Here is a 20016-nt window from a genome sequence, read left to right as displayed (position 1 = left end):
TTGCATGGAATCCTTTGAAATTGTTTCTTGGCAGAGGTTTTTTTTTTAATTATCTATCAGCCCTAAGGAAAAGAGACACAAACCTTTAGGAAATAAATCACAAGAACTCATCACATTGGAAAAGTTAAATATATACACACAGGAGAAATAGAACTCGGATTGGCTCACCTATTCTGCTGTACTTGTTTTCTATCAACTCTTCCAGACCAATGCGTTGAAGAAAATCATCATTCCATCCATGTTCATCTGCCCCCTTGGCCTCATAGCCCCATTTACACACCAGCGAACACAGTGATCTGAACACAGTTAACATATAAAATGAGTGCATGGACAACTCGTTCAGAGATGGTATACTTGCGGATGGAGTCTTAATGTAAGTGCAGTGAAATCCTACTTGTAAGGCCACACAAAAAATAGGTGTGGTTAAGGTAACATAGCCAAAAAAATAGGGTAGGAAGGTAGGCAATCACTTTTTTTTTTAAACTTTTTTTTCTAATGTATACAAATTAAACCTACTTGACAGGGAAATAAGTGTGCGACTATGGATATTCTTTTGAACAATTTTGAACTTACCTTTTAAAAAAAATAAAAATTAGAAGATCAGAGGAATTCTTGTTTTAATTTTTTTGTTTTTTGACAAATGGAATAAAAGGTTATTGGGTCGGCCCCTAAAAATAGGGTAGGTCGGGTTACCGTAACCACACCTATTTTTTTTTAGGCCTAGTAATAACTCAAAAACCCTGGGAAGATCAGGTCTTAAAAGGCAGGTTGAGTCTTAAACTGGAGGTAAATATTATACGTTATTTGCGTTTTTGACCAAAATATTAAAAATTTTAGTAATAAATTTTCATTTGATTAATATACTTACCCAACTCACATATAGCAATTAACCCATAGTTCAGTGCTGATATCGCTGTACGCGTCCCCTTAGCAACAAGGAAGACGCCTCTAAAAAAGAGTGACCGAGACCCGTAAGGGTATCCAAGTCAGCCCGTAAGGGAGGCTGCCTTCCATATGCGCGCGCATATGCCGCCATCTTGTCATTCTACACGAAGCCCAACTCACTACTTTTTTAGACCCCCATACCCCCCACAGCGGGGAGGCGGGAGGGAATAAACGATGTGAGTTGGGTAAGTATATTAATCAAATGAAAATTTATTACTAAAATTTTTAATTATACTGTTCAAAAAAAGAAACGCATAGCTTGTAATATTTGGATAATTTAGTTATATGGCTACAAGGATATCCACCAAACTGCAGAAAATGTTTATCTGGTCGTCGACCTTTCGTCCATTGCTACAAGTGAGCTCTGCACGTGACGCATGCGTTATCAGTGGCTACAATGTCAAAATTGCTCATTTGGCATGACCACTCGTCATGCTTCAGTGTAATCTCGTGAAACTCGGGGAATATTGAGCTCTCACCATGTCTTCCAAAACCCATAAAAGCGGATTGTTCGCCACAAAGAAATCAGACGACAATTCAGCGACGAAAGATGGCCCGATTGAGCAGAGAAGACCGCCAAATTGCATTGGGTCGTTTACAAGCAGGCCAAAGTCAAAGTGCAATCGCCAGGCACTTCCACGTGTCCCAGAGCACCATCAGTAGACTGTGGGTCAGGTTTCAAGCCACTGGCTCCGTTGCTGACTTGCCACGAGCGGGAAGACCAAGGGCGACAACTGCTGCTCACGACCGCTTCATACGGCTCCGCCACCTCCGGAATCGTTTCCTGTCGGCCTCATCTTCTGTCCAGGCTCTCCCCGGGCCACACCGATTATCGGACCAGACCGTGCGGAACCGCCTGCATGAAGCTGGTTTGAGAGCTCGCAGACCTCACAGAGGAGCTGTCCTCACCCGCCGCCATCGCCAGAACCGAGTGCAGTGGGGCAACCAGCACCTTCGCTGGACCGTCCGGAATCACTGGAGACACGTGTGGTTCAGCGACGAGTCCTACTTCCTGCTCCAGCGACATGATGGTCGGAGGAGGGTCTACCGGAGAGTAAACGAACGTTACGCGCCCAACTGTGTGGATGAGGCACCCGTTCATGGTGGTGGAGGCGTCATGGTGTGGGGGGCGATCAATACCGCTGGAAGGAGCACCCTGGTGCACGTCCAAGGGCGCATAACTGCCCAGCGATACGTGGAGGAAATTCTTCGCCCACACGCCCTTCCTCTTCTGGCTGACCAGGATGCCATATTCCAGCAGGACAACGCTCGCCCGCACACAGCACGACTCACCACCCAGTTCCTCACCGACCACCATGTCCAGGTGCTTCCCTGGCCATCCATGTCGCCAGACATGAACCCAGTAGAACACCTATGGGATGAATTGGACAGACGTGTGCGCAGGCGAGAAGAAGCGCCGGCAAATCACCGCGATCTATTGCAGGCACTTCAGGAGGAGTGGGACACCATCCCACAGCAAGATATCCGGCATCTGATCCAGTCCATGCCCAGAAGGTGCCGGGCAGTTGTTGCTGCTCAAGGCAGTCACACCCCCTACTGACTTGACAGCCTCGGCACCCAATCGTATTGATTGACTGATTGATTTGAAGATGCAAATGAACTGTGTGTGCATTCAACTGTGTCCATACCAAATTTCAAACAAATAATCTAAATATTGGATTTTCTGTTAATTTTTTCGAAAAATAAAACAAATTTGGCAAGTAGCAACTATGCGTTTCTTTTTTTGAACAGTATAAATTACATATCTTACCCAACTCACATATAGCAGATTGCTACTATAGGAGGAGGGTACTTACCAACTTAAGACCGCAGGACCTGCCCTGCAGCCACGAGAGCCGGCAAAGCCGCACTGCCGTCTTGCCGCCTTGCAGCAATGTCTCTCAAATAAAAATTGATGAACACGTCCTCAGATTTCCAATAAGCCGCCGCCAGGACCTCTGATAGGCGCCCTGAGCGAAGCACGGCCACAGAAGACGCCCAAGCCCTCGCTTCGTGCGTCCTGGCTGACGTAAGAGGAAGCACCGCCCTGACCTCGCCAGACTGGCGTTGCCACCATCCATACGCTTGCTTAATGGTCAGTGAAACCCATTTAGTCAAGGTGACCTTCGAGATATCCTTCGCTCGCACAGTGTTGAGGGATATAAACAGTAATTTCTGAGTTTCCGAGCGAATCGGCGAAGACCTAGACAGGTAGCTGCTTAACGCCCTGACAGGACAATTTGACAGATCGGGGTCTCCAGGAGCGAGTATATCGCTCAAGGGTGGAATACGAATGCAAGGCGAAGCCTGACCGGGCTTTTGATTTTTAGCGAGAAAATTAGACGTAAATCTCAAAGAGTAGGAGCCATCCCTCTCCAGGGAAATATCTTTAGCGAGACCAGAAAGTGCGTGCACCTCGCTACCCCTCCTAGCCGTGGCCAGCAAGACCAAAAACAGAGTTTTTCTCGTCAAATTAGGTAAACTAGCCAACCGGAGAGGCTCAAAGTCCTCCGATGCAAGGAAACGGAGAACCACAAACAGATCCCAGGCAGGGAGCTGTGATCTTGAGAGAGCTGCGTCAAGGGCAGCTCCCTTAAGCACGCTTGAAATGACACCGTCAAGATTGATCTTGCGACCGAGCTGTCTAAGAGTGGAAGAAATCGCAGACCTTCTAACTCGCAGTGAAGAAGGAGAGACCCCCCTACTAGCCAACCAAGAGAGGTGGTTGGCTACCTCCATGGACCTTGGGGAAAGATGTTGAACCTTATTCTCAGAGCACCACTTGGCCCATGCAGCCCAATGAGAAGAGTAAACGGAGCTAGTTGAGTCTCTGTGTGCTTTCTGTACCAGTTTCAAAGTTGTGGCCGAGGCCCCGGCACGACGCAGAGCGATTCTGACAGAATCCAGCCGTGAAGCTGCAACGCTTGCGGATTCTCGTGCGGGACCCCTGACCTGGGCTGTAACAGGTCGCCCCTTCGAACGCCTAGAGGAATGGGTGGGCGCACTGCCAGCCGCAGAAGGTCCGGATACCAGTGCTGGCTGGGCCAAAGAGGAGCAACCAGCACCAGCGCTGGCTTTTCCAGATCCACTTTTCTTACTACCTTCCCTAGCAGGCAAAACGGAGGAAAAGCGTACGCCTGCAGATTTGACCAATCCAGATCCAACGCGTTCACCGCCCACGCCAGAGGGTCCGGGAACGGTGAGACGAAAAGGGGAAGCCTGGTGGAGAATCTCGTTGCAAACAGATCTATGCAAGGCTTGTATACTTGAACCCAAAGGCGGTCCAACGCCTGGTGGGAGAGGGTCCATTCTGAGTGCAGAACCTTGTCCCCCCGACTGAGGGCATCCGCCAAAACATTGAGCGTGCCCTTCAGGTACTTCGCTGAGAGAAGTATGTTGTGCGAGCTGCACCAAACCAACAGACGGCAAGCGCTCTCCGACAGCTTCTGCGAGCGTGTGCCCCCCTGCCGATTTATGTAAGCGGCCACAGTCGTATTGTCCGTGTGGACTTGAACATGACTGCCCCCCAGAAGCGGCAGGAAAGCCTGTAAACCCAGAGACACAGCCTCCAGCTCCAGCACGTTTATGTGCTGAGGAGCTAGGGAGAGATCCCACAGACCTGAGGCTGTCTGATCGGCCAGATGAGCACCCCAGCCTGTCATGGATGCATCTGTAACAAGAATGTTCTCCGGCGCCGGAGGAACGATCGGAACACCCTGAGAGACCCAGGGGAGCAGCCAAACACTTGTAGTGTTGCTGAACCAACTCCCCAGTCCTATGCGAACATTCCAGCCCTGAGAGGCTTGGTCCCACTGCCTCCTCAAAGCCGCCTGAAACGGCCTCTTGTGGACCCTGCCTAGAGGCACAAGGGGAGCCATCGATTCCATCTGCCCCAGTAGGGAGGACAACTCCCGGGCCGTGGACACACTCTTTCCTTTCAACGAGCGAACCAAGTTCTGAAGCTTGTCCACCCTCTTTTGAGAGGGACGGACTAACCACTCCACCGTATCGAAATCCATGCCCAGGTAAGTGAAGCGTTGGGATGGTTCTAACTCTGATTTCCCTAGATTGACTGTAAAGCCCAGCTGAGCCGCCAGGTCGAGAACCCTCGCAGTCTGAGTTCTGCACATATACTGGTCCTGATGCAGATTCAACCAATCGTCTAAATACGCCCGTAGATGTACCCCCTCTTGTCTGACAAGGGAGCAAAGCTGGCGAACGACCAGCGTGAAGATCCAGGGGGCCAGGGAAAGCCCGAAGGGGAGTGCCCGAAATTGAAACACTTTCTCGCCCCACAGAAAGCGCAGCCATTTCCTGTCTTGAACATGCATGAGCACATGGAAATATGCGTCGGTGAGATCCACCGACGTGGCCCAATCTCCCGGACGCAGAGCTTCCCTTACAGAGAGAGGAGTCTCCATGACAAACTTGACTACCCGTAGGTATTTGTTCAGGGTGGACAGGTCCAAAACAGGCCTCCATGCCCCTGAGGCTTTGGGCACCACGAACAGCCTGCCGTAAAAGCCGAGGGACTCTCGATCTCGAACTTCCTCTATCGCACCCTTCAGGAGTAGGGAAGCCACCTCCGCATGAACGGCTGACTTGGCTTCCGGGTCCACGGGATATCTGAAAGGCGGAGGTATCCTGGACAGAGGTGCCTTCCCCTCTGCCCAGAGGAGACGGAATCCCGAACGCACTATTCCCAAAATCCACCGGCTGGACACCAGGCGTGTCCAGGCGGCCAAGGCCCTGGAGGGGCCACCCGCCGCCACCACGGCGGGGGTTACTGGGAATAGTGGCTCGGGAGACCCTCATTGGGGGTGAGGCTTGTGCCCCGACCCCCGAGAACCCCCAAAGGAGCCTCTCTTCGGGTAAGGCGCGCCTCGCCCCCTACCCCGAAAAGAGGTGGACTGATTTTGCATCTTGCCCCCCCCAGACGAAGAAGGCTGAGCCTTACTCTGGGAGGTAGGCTTGCTCTGAACCTTCTGAAAGCCGTGGTGAGCAATCCTTGCAATAGCCAGATCCCTAGCGTCCTGGGTTTCCTTCTGCAAAGCGTCCAAAGAGGAAGTACCCAGCAGCGACCCTTCCGTAAACGGGGATACCTTAAGTCTGTCAATGGTACCCCTGTCTCGGATCTTTGAACCCGCCAAAAAGGCAGTTCTGCGGGAATGTACAGCATGCCCGTAAAGCCTGGCTGCCAAGCTCAATTGTTCCTGAGAGACCTTGGCAAGCGTCGCCAACAGAGTTGTCACATCCTCCTGGGAGGCGTCGTAACGGAACTCAAACGGGTCTAACGATGAAGCGATAGACCTAGACAAAGAGCGTTGGAGAGAACTAGAGACGGAACCCAACTCGAGCAGAGATCTACCCGTCTCCTCCAAAGCCTGAAGAGCAGACTCCGTGTAAGGGACTGATCTATCCCTGGCATACCCGTCCTCCCGCAGAGAAAGCAGTTCCGGAGTCACCGGTAGAACTGATCTCGGCAAAGCGAAAGAGTCAAGTAGAGCGACGGGACGAACCGACAGTTTAGAGCTCTTTGAGAGCGCAGAACAAGGAACGTGTTGACCCGCTTTAGCCAACCAGGGGCCCACCACCTCCGGCGCCTCCCCATGCTGTGACAACAGCGGAAAGGCATCGGACATAGCTCGACCTTTCGCAAAAACCTTCGACATCTCGACCGCCACAGAGGGGGACTCCCGGAATCGGAACGAACTTTTCGGTTCCTTAGCACTCCTGAAATCCCCTAAGGCAGAAGGAGGATGGACAAACTGAGATTTGTTCACCGCCACCTCCTCCTCGAGATATTTCGAAGCCACTCCAGCCGCCAGAGCCACCGCATCTGGCAGCTGCCGTGGCAAAAAGAATCCAGCACCTTCAGCCTGAGAGGCGGCACCGTCATCCAGGTAGCCGTCGTGCCCTTCCGTGCACTCCGGAGACTGGTCCCCGTACTGACTAACAGAGTCAAGTCCGGAGCCAGCCATACTACCACCAACTTCCTGCCCCCTGGGCGGAAGCAGATGCCCTTCAACCTGACTACGGCCAGGAAGAATAGGAACATCTGTTCGCTTGTCAGGGCTCTTCGCACCCACTGACACCCCGACTAAGCGGTGGATATCAGCCGATGTTTCAGAACTTTCACCTGGGATGAGACCCGAGGCTACTCCCTCAAGACAACGCTCACGTGGAGTGCACATACCTTGTGAAGAAGAACGGACACCGGCCGGAGACCCCACGGGAGCCTGAGAGATCCCATCCTGAGACGCATGCACGTCCGCCCTCGTAACAGTAGCAGAGGGAGGCAAACGCACACTGGCCAGCGACGACGTACCACCGACCCCTGCCGGCAGCGCACGTATCTCCGCCTTAGTTGACGAAACTTCAGCCGCTAAGGCCGAAACCTGAGAGCTTAATGTCAAAAGCAAAGAAGCAAAATCCGCAGATGCAAGCCCAGAACCTACAGGCGAGACATCCCCTACAACATGCTTAACCCCGAGCAAGGGCTTCTCCGTAGGTTTAGCAGACGAACCGGAAACTCCGGGCACGCCAACAACAACATCACTACATTTTTTGGATTCTGAACCCGAAAGAGACACGGGCGTATCGCCGTGCGTTTTAGAACTTCTAGAACTTCTAGAGCTTTTCTTAACAGGAGAGGGCGAAGCAGCTACATGTTTAGATGTTGACCTCTTCCCGTCCGCATTGTCGGCCATGATGAAAACAACTCACAAACAAATTTGGAAAAAATTTTGTAAGTCCGAAAACAAGCCAACAATGCCGCCAAAATTCAGGTAAAAAAATGGAAAGATCTCACCTCAACAGCAAATGCGAAGTCCGGTGACAAGAAGACACCAAGGGGAACACAAACCAGGTCTGGAAGACCAAGCAAGTAGGCTGAAAACACAGCCGGAGCGTACCAAACACGACCAGCTCCACTGATCGCTGAGAGTAGAATGACAAGATGGCGGCATATGCGCGCGCATATGGAAGGCAGCCTCCCTTACGGGCTGACTTGGATACCCTTACGGGTCTCGGTCACTCTTTTTTAGAGGCGTCTTCCTTGTTGCTAAGGGGACGCGTACAGCGATATCAGCACTGAACTATGGGTTAATTGCTATATGTGAGTTGGGTAAGATATGTAATTTAATGAAATTTTACACAGATCGAGACAGTCATTGTTCTCCAATACCGCGCTAGCGGTCGAGGTGAACAATGACTGTCGAGATCTGTGTAAAATGTCATATTTTGGTCAAAAACACAAATAACATTTATGTATCGATCGAATTCCTTTCAGGTACTATGACTTTGTTGTTGTTTTGACGATTGAACGAGCACACACACACATGCAATCAAACACATAAGCTTCATATTTGGGCGTTTCAGGTTGACCGAAACTTCAAAGGAACTACAAAACACACGTCATGTACTGACTTTGTTGTTGTTTTGACATTGAACAGCACACACGCATGCAATCAAACACATGACGTGTGTTTTGTAGTTCCTATAAAGTTTCGGTCAACCTGAAACGCCCAAATATGAAGTTTTGTAGGCCTCTGACGTCACATGGCTCAAAGAAGGGAAATCCAATGTCCAATCGATACATACAGCTGTTGTTAACAGAAAATCTGAAAAACTAGGGTCTCAAGAGGAGGGTGCGCTTTAACAGGCAATGATATAAGCAGACACAGCTATCAAACCTTACTGCAAACATTGAACATTGCAAATAAAATTCCTGGCAGAAGGCACAAATATTACACACACACTTACACATGGACGAACGCATACACGCACGGACGCACACACACACACAATTACAAACCACATGTACAATACCTGGTGAAACTTCCCGTAGCTCGCCAGGTGAGAAAATCAGGCAGGTCAAACAGATGGGACATTTTCTTCCACTGTTCAGGCAATTGCTGATGGACAAAAGATATGGAAGAAACAACCGACTTCTTATGAAACTCAAAGATATTCATATAATGTTTGGTAAGATACTGCATGAGTGTCAACAAGATGTACAGCGGAACCCCTCGCTTAAGACTTCTAGAAATCTGAGGAAATTTAGTTTTTAGAAAGGAGGGAGTCTTAAAATGGAGGTAAATTTACAGACACTATGAAATGAAAATCTTCGGAAACAAGGTCTTTAAAATAAAGGGAGGAATTCTAAAACTGGGGGATCTTACAAGGGGGGTTCCACTGTATCTGTCAAAGCACAAGCAGTCATATGTGACTACCACTCACCTAACTTGCTTTTTTTGTTTTTTATTTTTTATTTTTTATTTATTTTTTATTGTATTACTTTTCCAGTTATGTATTTATCTACTTATTCAGCCATAACTATAAACATATCCTACATAAATAAAAAGCAAATAAGCCTACAAAACCGCTCCAGTCCAACCATATTCCGCGTACACAATCATTACTTCTATCCCCATTTTGAAATATCGCAACAACAGACTTCCAGATATATAACACGATCATATATGTGTTCTCTGTTTGCATGTTTGTCCAGTATCTTGTCCCCACATAAAGCATATTAACTCTACCTGTCCCAAGATAGGCCAAATGGTTCTAAGAGGACGTTCAAACTAATTATCATCATCACCTAACTTGCTTAAAATAAAAGGCACAGCTGTTCTCGTGTAAGCGATATGCATGTTCATCATCACAGATCAGTCTACCCAGGGTTTAACACAAGACAACAGCATTCCTTCAACTTAAACTTAAACCCATGCCAAAACTCAACAGCCTGGCTCAATGCTTCCTCAGCAAAGTGAGGAATTATTGTTGAATTCATTTTTGTGTAAGGGACACCAATGTCTTCTTCTTCTTCTTCTTCTTCTGCGTTCGTGGGCTGAAACTCCCACGTACACTCAGTTTTTTTGCACGAGTGGAATTTTACGTGTATGACCGTTTTTTACCCCGCCATTTAGGCAGCCATACGCCGTTTTCGGAGGAAGCATGCTGGGTATTTTCGTGTTTCTATAACCCACCGAACTCTGACATGGATTACAGGATCTTTTTCGTGCGTACTTGGTCTTGTGCTTGCGTGTACACACGGGGGTGTTCGGACACCGAGGAGAGTCTGCACACAAAGTTGACTCTTAGAAATAAATCTCTCGCCGAACGTGGGGACGAACTCACGCTGACAGCGGCCAACTGGATACAAATCCAGCGCGCTACCGACTGAGCTACATCCCCGCCCTGGACACCAATGTCAATAAGCAACATTGATTCAGCAAAAAATCCTACGGCACAAAAAAGGAGTCGGGCTGATAATATTTGGTATGTGTGCAACTTGAAGCTGATAACAGATGCTCTTATTCAATAAAACAGCCTGGACAGATCTGTAGTGGCATAAACCGTCATTATCATGTCCTTGTGCTTCTTTGTGTGCATGTGTGGCTACGTGTACAGGGCGGGGACGTAGCTCAGTTGGTAGCGCGCTGGCTTTGTAGCCAGTTGGTCGCTATCAGCGTGGGTTCGATCCCCACGTTCGGCGAGAGATGTATTTCTCGGAGTCAACTTTGTGCAGACTCTCTTCGGTGTCCGAATACCCCCGTGTGCACACATGCGCACGAAAAAGATCCCACGTTCACAGCAAAAGTCTCAGGGCTTGGAAAACACGAAGACACGCATGCATCATCTCTCGTCTCCAATTATCATGATCGTATTTCGATACTTTGACGAGACAAACCCAATGCTGGTGTGTCGAAGAAGACGGCCACAGCGGGCTTGTTCGAATCAAAGTATCACACCATATCTTCAACGTATTACCAATACCTGTCCCAATATAGACCAGTTGGTCTAAGAGGACGTTAAACCCTAATAGTCAGTCAGTCAGTCTACGTGTACACACAAGGAATTGCTATGTGATGGTTTGAAATTGACTTTCATTTGAAAAAAATCTTATAAGTTATATAATAGTATTTCCTCAAAGTTACCATAACTTGTAATCACAACCACAACGAGCAGATGTGCATCCCACCCAGCTAAAAAAAAATTGACGTTGAACATAATTTTATATACACGTATATATATATATATACCTCTTTCAGCCACAGCAGTTTTGGTGGTTGCATCTCGAGCGACATGGTACCCCCCACGTAACGCAGAACAGAGTGTTGCGTCGTGTTGATCCTCGCTGCCTCTTTCTCTGCCCTGTGGTCCATCCACATCACAATGTTGTGACACTTCTCTCCTGAGTGAACAACGGTTGTTTTAAGTTGCAGTGACACCAGCCTTTTATAGCACCCCCAATTAAAGACCATCCCCTTTAAACTTAATTAAAGGCCTAAATTTAAGACCTTGCTTTTTCAGATTTTTGGTGGTCTTTAAAGGGGGGGTTCCATGGTTGTATAAGTAGAAGTCAAATCAGTACCATTTGAAAGATCAGCTAGCTCAAAGTCAAAGGTCTTTGGTTACTTTAAAGCAAAAAAGGTTCAACATTACAAGGATTTGGGAGTAATATTCATTGCTTTTAGCAAACACACACACAAACGCACATGCACTCACACAGACACACAAATGCACATACACACACATGCACACACACACACACACACACACACACACACACACACACACACACACACACACACACACACACACACCCATGCATGGTCAGTCACACACATACACTGACGTACACTAAGGTAAAAGGCACTATAACATTGAGGCAGCAATTAAAAAGAAGATTAAGCTCACCAGTGGGAGTACAAGAAACAGGCTGGTAGTCAGCATCCAGCGCCACCAGGGAGCATGTTGCATCGAATCCCAGTCCCTTCACTTCTGATGGTGCAACCCCACTTTTTTTTACGACTGCCTTTATGGAAAGGTAAGAGAATCAGATCTTAAGCATGCAGTCAGACAGACAGTTGCAGAAAAATTGATGCGCACACACACATACACACTAGTCACGCATGCAGGCATGCACACGCAGAAAAACACACACACACACTTTCATTCCTTGACATTAAACAGACAATGAAAATTTATGCTGCAGTAGAAACTTTTTTAAGGCAAAAAAATTGGTGCAGGTGATAAAAATCAGTGTGGATAAAATAAATGATATCATTAGTGTATCATCATCAGGACAACCTGTATAATCATGCCATTTGATTTGGCCAAATTTACACAGTTTACTTACATTTACAACAACGACCACAGCTCTCCAAATGTCATCGGATGACTGCTCATAGAAGCTAGGCTGAGGATTGAGAATCTGAATTGGTTCTACTGTCGTCTGCACAGTGGAACCATCAGTGGACACCAAAGCTGCCCTTGCACTGCCAGTCCCAACATCCACTCCAATATAATACTGTGGCATTTTGTTGTCTTGGTCTGAAAGAAAGGACTCGGGGAGTTTGTGACATGAAACAGATAATTAACTAAGACCGATTCATAGTACTTATACTTAGTGTGAGGTTCCTCGTCACGTACACTGAAACCGGCACGGTTGGCCTAGTGGTAAGGCGTCCGCCTCGTGATCGGGAGGTCGTGGGTTCGAACCCCGGCCGGGTCATACTTAAGACTTTAAAATTGGCAATCTAGTGGCTGCTCCGCCTGGTGTCTGGCATTATGGGGTTAGTGCTAGGACTGGTTGGTCCGGTGTCAGAATAATGTGACTGGGTCAGACATGAAGCCTGTGCTGCAACTTCTGTCTTGTGTGTGGCGCACGTTATATGTCAAAGCAGCACCGCCTTGATATGGCCCTTCGTGGTCGGCTGGGCGTTAAGCAAACAAACAAACAAACGTACACTGAACGAATCTTAAAACATATATTCACTTTTATTTTAACATGCGTTGTCTCCATGATAGCCAAATTAAGTTTAAAAGTGAAAGGTGTCGGACTAACGCACATGCTGGGCGAAAATGCACCACACAAAAAAGGTGCATGATTATGATTTCTCTGAATGAGCATTGATTGAAGTCCCACTTGCATTGTTATGATGCAGTGTGTAACTTGCATGCACAAATGCTGGACAACTTATTCCTCTGGTACTTTTGAGACACACAAGCTTTATTCCAGTTAAACTGATAACAGTAAATTCATCATTGACATCAATGTGGGATATAAAAACTTAGTTTGCTTGCAGTGATTGTGCTCCATTTGATGACTGGTGCGGAGGCTGAACAACCCTGATTTCGATGTGTGTCAAATGTGTTAATGCAAGAAAGAAAGCAGTAGTAGTGTTACATTTTAGAAATAGCTGTTTAGATTAGTATGAGCACAGTAACGAGAGGTACCAATTTAGATGACGATTATGAAGAATGAAAGTGAAACAAGCCACACAAACCATTCAGGAATTTCAAGCGCTCCCTTGACAGTGGCGAGGTACCCTCAGACTGGAAGCAGGCCATCGTCACACCCATCTTTAAGAAGGGAGAACACTACAACCCAGCGAATTATAGACCTGTATCCCTGACCTGTGTATCTGGTAAAGTCATGGAGCACATACTCGTTAGTCACATCATGGACTTCTTGGAGCAACAGCTGATCCTCACCCCTCAACAGCATGGCTTCAGGAAACAACGCTCATGCGAGACCCAGCTGTTAGAGCTTATCAACGAGTTGGCAGCCAACCTGGATAGGAACGGCCAGACAGATGTCGTGGTGATGGACTTTGCCAAGGCATTCGACAAGGTGAACCATTCCCTGCTAGTCCATAAGCTCCATCACTACGGCATCAGAAACTCCACCAACTCCTGGATTGCCAGCTTCCTACATGGACGGAGCCAAGCAGTCGTCGTGGAAGGGTCAAGGTCAACCAACATCCCGGTCAAGTCAGGCGTACCACAAGGATCAGTCCTCGGACCTTGTCTATTTCTGATCTACATTAATGACTTGGCTGCGCGGGTGTCCTCCACGACTCGACTCTTCGCCGACGACACCATCGTCTACAGGCTCATCGCTGCCGCCAGCGATCATGCTGCCCTTCAGTCCGACCTACATCGACTAGAAGAGTGGGAGTCACAATGGGACATGACCTTCCACCCCGACAAATGCAGTGTGCTCACAGTCAGTAAGAAGAAGAAGACCTCCGCACACCAGTATACGCTGCACGGACACGCCCTCGAGAATGTCACCTCCGCGAAATACCTTGGAGTGACAGTGCAAGCAGATCTGAAGTGGGATATTCACATCGACACCATCGTGAAGAAGGCCAACCAGACCCTTGGATTCCTTCGCAGGAACCTCAAGATAGGAGCAGTCCACACCAAAGAACTGGCCTACAAGTCCCTAGTGCGACCTTTGCTGGAGTACGCATGCACAGCCTGGGACCCCTCCTCGCAGAAGAACATCGCCAAGATCGAAGCCGTACAGCGCAGGGCAGCACGCTACGTTCTCCACCGACATCGCAACACCTCAAGTGTCGGAGAGATGCTGCAGACCCTCCAGTGGCCCTCTCTTGAGCAACGCAGACGGACGTCCAGACTGTGTATGCTGTACAAGATTACCAACAATCTCGTCAAGGTCAACTGCGACGAGCTCCAACACCTTCCCAGCAGATCAAGAAGAAGCTCAAGAACGAACACCAGAGCCTTCAACAGGATCCCAAGCAAGACCGATACGAGACTGAACAGCTTCCTCCCCAGAACCATCAGGGAGTGGAATGAGCTACCAGAGGAGGTTGTCAGCGCGGCGACAGCAGCCGCCTTCACCTCCAGCGCATCCCACCACTGCCAGCACCTGTAAACAAAACCCTGTACCCTGCCCTAGGCCACCAGTAAGTAGGGTCGATGAAGGCTAGGGCAGCACCGGCAGGGGTTTAACCCCTGCAACCGCTTCGGCCGCCAGCTTGGCCTAGCCCGAGACTTGAAAATGCTGTGTGGTCCTGCCCCCCCCCCCCCCCCCCCCCCCCACCCCCCTCTCCCTGCAAAATTTTATTTTCTTCCGCAACCCTCCAAAGCGCCACTAATAGTCAGAACGTTGACCCTGGGCGTTAAATGGAAGAAGGAAGAAGAAGGAACAGGTACTCCCGTATGCGTGAAGAGAGTTGCCTTTCCCTGGGCTCGATGACTTGTTGCCGAAAATCACATAAACAATTGATACGGACGCTGTTCAGTTTGGACTGCAGACATTCCTAACATGCAAATGGTGAAAGTAACACACCACAATGGGGCACACACAAGGGCACATAAATTGGGCAAACTCACACGCACGCACCACACCACACTAGGCTCACACACACACACACACACACACACGGCACAGCCGCGTGACACACACACACACACACACACACCGGTGTGACCGACACTGTGACATACACACACACCGTCACTGCGGACACTGACACACACTCGGATGGAATGAGCGACACGGACAGAGAAACAGATTGAAAAAGACAAACAGCCCGTAGGCCTACTCACTGAAAACCAGTCTTGTCAACTCAGATGAACTTCCAGTCAGTTTTAGCACTCAGGTCACTGAGACGGTGCACGGTGAGGCCTTTAATCGCCGCTAGACTCAATGAGAGACTGAACAGGGATAAACTGGGCGGCAACACGAAGAATGTTAAGAACTTTAAGTTGGAATTTGTTAAATCTTTTAGTTATGACAGTACAACCAAAAGAAACCGACGGTTCCCGGCTGGGTTCCAATAGCATTTCAGTATACCTGCAGCCTTCTCCGTCTGAACTGATACTGAAGCCGGACTGTATCCTTGGCGGATTATGACATTATTCAGTTATTCTGCAGAAAAACCAAAATGCTGGAGAAAAACTGTCTTTTCTGCAGCATTTCTGCATAATGTCATCTTTCGCCGAAGCAGCGTTTTTTTTTCTGCAGCAAAACATTTTACTGCAGTAAAATTGAAATCAAGAATGCTGCAGTAAAACGGTGCTGTTGTTTTACTGCAGAAAACCTGTTTTTTTTTTTTGTTTTTTTTGCAGCATTTTGTACTGGCTCCTGGCGGATTATATGACATTATTCAGTTATTCTGGAGAAAAACCGAAATGCTGGAGAAAAACTGTCTTTTCTGCAGCATTTCTGCATAATGTCATCTTTCGCGAGAGCAACGTTTTTTTCTGCAGGTAAAACAGTTTTACTGCAGTAAAATTGAAATCAAGAATGCTGCAGTAAAACGGTGATGTTGTTTTTCTGGAGAAAAACTGTTTACACTTTTTCTTCAGCATTTTGGGATTATTCAGTTATTCTGCAGAAAAACAGAAATGCTGGAGAAAAACTGTATTTTCTGCAGCATTTCTGCATAATGTCATCTTTCGCCGAAGCAACGGGTTTTTCTGGAGCAAAACATTTTACTGCAGTAAAATTGAAATCAGGAATGCTGCAGTAAAACGGTGCTGTTGTTTTACTGCAGAAAACCTGTTTACACTTTTTCTGCAGAGTTTTGTTCTGGCTCATTATAATGTTGGAGCACGCGAGTCCCCCTCTGTCGAGAGATGAACTCATCCAGAATTACCAATAGTTACAAACTATTATACTATCCCAGGGAGCGACGAATACAAACGCTACTTTACAAGGTCGTTCGTTTTTCTCCAGAAAAACTGTGACAGACTATTCTGCAGTAAAATAACATCACCGTTTTACTGCAGCATTCTTGATTTCAATTTTACTGCAGTAAAACTGTTTTACTGCAGAAAAAAAACGTTGCTTTCGCGAAAGATGACATTATGCAGAAATGCTGCAGAAAAGACAGTTTTTCTCCAGCATTTCGGTTTTTCTCCAGAATAACTGAATAATGTCATAATCCGCCAAGAGCCAGTGCAAAATGCTGCAGAAAAAGTGTAAACAGGTTTTCTGCAGTAAAACAACAGCACCGTTTTACTGCAGCATTCTTGATTTCAATTTTACTGCAGTAAAATGTTTTGCTCCAGAAAAACCCGTTGCTTCGGCGAAAGATGACATTATGCAGAAATGCTGCAGAAAAGACAGTTTTTCTCCAGCATTTCTGTTTTTCTGCAGAATAACTGAATAATGCCAAAATGCTGAAGAAAAAGTGTAAACAGTTTTTCTCCAGTAAAACAACATCACCGTTTTACTGCAGCATTCTTGATTTCAATTTTACTGCAGTAAAACTGTTTTACTGCAGAAAAAAACGTTGCTCTCGCGAAAGATGACATTATGCAGAAATGCTGCAGAAAAGAACGGTTTTTCTCCAGCATTTCTGTTTTTCTGCAGAATAACTGAATAAAGTCATCATCCGCCAAGGATAGGACTGAGTACTGGCTGATGATCAGATTCACATACAAAGTAAACAGTGGCTGCATACATTTCTCCAGTAGCCTACACTGAGATTTCATTTCCGACTTGCTTATCAGTAAAAGTAAGACATATCTTATGGCCTTGCCATACTCGTATCACACAGCTGGGAGTATTACAGTCGAATCTGTATCGCTGAACGTGAGACCACTCAGCGTTTCGTCTTGATAACAACCACCTGCCTATAACGACCTCCCCAGAGGATCCTCAAGGTCTCGGAATTCATTGCAAATTAATTACCTTTCAGCCATAGCAATCACCTGTTTCTAACAACCACTTTTGGCCGCAGGTCCTTTAGTGTGGTCGTTACAGACAGGTTCGGCTGTACTCATATATAGTAGCTCTCGGTTTTAGCAGATACTAAAAAGAACAAAAGACGCTTTATTTCTGGGGCAAGGTCGTTGCCGAACATGTTGAAGTAGAACAGGCTGATACGCCACATCGCATAACATATCTAGACTGGCACAGGATGGGGGTGGTTGCATCGGGTAGGGGGAAGGGGCAGGGGGTGAGAGGGGGGTGACTGTTCGCCGCTCCTTGCACTGAGTCAGTGTTTGCGGCAGGAACAAGACGTGATACAACAAATCGCATCCGACGCCCCCCACCCCCCCCCCCCCCCGCCCCCCCCCCCCCCCCCCCGTTCTCAGATGGGGTTCTCAGCCTGTACCGTTACACACTCTAAGGTCAAGGATACGGTTGCGGTCTTAATCTGTCCCTTTAACAGTTTGTGACGTTTGTCTTCCAGGATGATGTGTGACAGACTAGGCCGCGATGCTGTTTCTGTTTGATTACATTCATTATTTTATAATTTTGGACTTCGGTCACTGTACATTGTATCTACACAAGCGACTGGCCGGCGAAAATCGTAACTGATTAACTGAATTTCCGTCGAGTGACCGCAATTGAGTTCTTAATACAAAAGTGACGACCGGCCAGCAGTGCTGCCTGCGTTTAAATTTGCCATACCACCCAAAGCCAGACCTGCACAGCGTTTGCATGTACGGTAAGTGTGTGTATGGGTGCACGCGCAAAGATCTTCAGTCTACTGTTACGCCGTAGCCGCAGTAGATCTTTGGTGCACGATCTTGTTGAATAACAAAACAAAAATATAAACCTTGAGACAGCTATAGGCTCTATATAACGAGTCTGCGTCGTGACGACATGGGCAACATTTTACCTCTAAGTTCTTGTACACATATTAGAGGTGCTAATCACTAGCGAGGGGGTTCTACGTGTTTACGCCAGACCCATCGCTAATGATTGGCCCCTCCAATATTTGGACGAGGTTTCGCAAGAAAGGCGGGTCACTCTCCAACAACCCATTACAAACTCGACGGAGTTGTTTTCGGAATTCGTCTATTATGGATCAAAAACATGACCAGCAACATCACGTGAAAAGCCTTGCCCTTTCAAGCAAGCCACTATCCTTTCAATGATCAAATATCGTAACAGCCGCTACAGGTGTGTGCCTCGTAATCGAGTCTGTTGCCTGTGTGTGTATGTGTGTGTGTGTGTGTGTGTGTGTGTGTGTGTGTGTGTGTGTGTGTGTGTGTGTGTGTGTGTGTGTGACGGTGTGTGTGTGGGTGTGTGTGTGTGTGTGCCATTCACAATGGTCTGTCAGTCTGTCTATCTGTCTGTCTGTGTCTCTGTACAAACAGGTACATACAACAATGGCATTTAGGTAATCCATACGTGAGTGCAAGCTGACGTAAATACAAATATACAGTATCACGACTCCCTGGACGGTAACTCCTTAATTGTTCTCGCAATTAATAATAGAAACACTCTCGTAAGAGTGTTTGTATATGAGCCTGTGCCAAAAGGTGGTGCTAAAAAGTATATATACTATTACCAGACAGCTACCCACGGCTGAGCTGTGTCCGATTAATTAACACAATCAGTCCTCAACGCCCCACTTCCCAATCCCAACCCCGAGAAACTAAAGGCTGGCCGCACTACTCAACAGGAAAACAAACAAATCAAGACAACGGTACCGGAAAGTTGTTACTCCAGCTCATTGTAGTAATAAGACACACGCCTACTATAACTAATTGTATCAGCTGGCACAAAACAAATGCGGGGCAGACTATTGACAGTGGAAACGACGACAAACAGACCGCGGACAGGCCGGACACCTCACGTATTCAGGTGGCCAACGGTGGCCAAAGCTGGAACCAAAAGTTGGCGACATATGACTCGGGCCGCGCAACACCGTGCTGCTAGGTAATACAGGACGGTGGCATAACGGATCTAACACTCAGGAAATGAGTGCCGGCTATCGTAAAGGAAGTGTTTTGAGTAGTTTTAACAGATTCCTGGCATACATTACAGCACTGAGACTGTGAGGTTTGTTTATTTGTTTGTTTGTTTGTTTTAGTTTGTATTTGGCTTGTACAAGTAAGAACCGATTTACGGACAGTGCAGTCTTGTGATGGTAATCTGCTTCTCTCTAGCGGCAGTTCTGGACAGTGTGGTGACAGGCATCCAGGCACACACCCCACACACTATCTTCAGTCTGAGGAAGTGCTCTTTTAAGTTTAGTTTGTGTTACTCGCCACATTGGTAGATGAGGCTCTGAAATGGATCAATTTCAAGTCGAATCTCAAAACGGAAACCAGAATTATGGAAATGACAAGGAGAAAAAAAATCAGAGTGTCGTTAACTGCTGGCGAGGTTTAACCTCTCACCACACTGAATGGCGGTAACAGTCACAGAGTAAAACCAAATCACCATTCACTACCAGCACCATTTGGTAGGCTGGATTCACGCTTTGCGGCGTCCAACAAAAGCGGAACTAAACAATTCCAGGCATTACTCAGTTCTGTACGACCAATATCGAGGCA

The 20016-nt window shown here is 47.5% G+C and overlaps 1 protein-coding gene across 6 annotated transcripts in view; it reads right to left on the bottom strand.

Moving 5' to 3' along the window:
* The window catches only part of LOC138967222 (FGGY carbohydrate kinase domain-containing protein-like), a 30859-nt gene extending 15464 nt beyond the window's left edge, over nt 1–15395 (bottom strand). For 3 of the 6 annotated variants that reach the window (XM_070339740.1, XM_070339743.1, XM_070339744.1), the window contains exons 1-6: nt 15322–15395; nt 12095–12288; nt 11653–11770; nt 10995–11146; nt 8776–8861; nt 169–296 (exon numbers count right to left, since the gene is read on the bottom strand). In XM_070339740.1, coding sequence (XP_070195841.1) covers nt 169–296; nt 8776–8861; nt 10995–11146; nt 11653–11770; nt 12095–12274 — 664 coding nt within the window. In that variant the 5' untranslated portion in view covers nt 12275–12288; nt 15322–15395. Of the gene's footprint in view, nt 1–167; nt 297–2762; nt 8069–8775; nt 8862–10994; nt 11147–11652; nt 11771–12094; nt 12289–13194; nt 13320–15321 lie in introns of those variants that run through there. The other 3 variants (XM_070339742.1, XM_070339741.1, XR_011455878.1) reach the window with 3 other exon arrangements.
* Nucleotides 15396–20016: the final 4621 nt, after the last annotated feature.

This window comes from Littorina saxatilis, linkage group LG5 (genome assembly GCF_037325665.1).
Source record: "Littorina saxatilis isolate snail1 linkage group LG5, US_GU_Lsax_2.0, whole genome shotgun sequence".
In the NCBI taxonomy this organism is placed as follows: Eukaryota; Metazoa; Mollusca; class Gastropoda; order Littorinimorpha; family Littorinidae; genus Littorina; species Littorina saxatilis.
The sequence above is the reverse complement of the archived record's forward strand: the minus strand, read 5'-3'. Positions and strand labels throughout refer to the sequence as shown.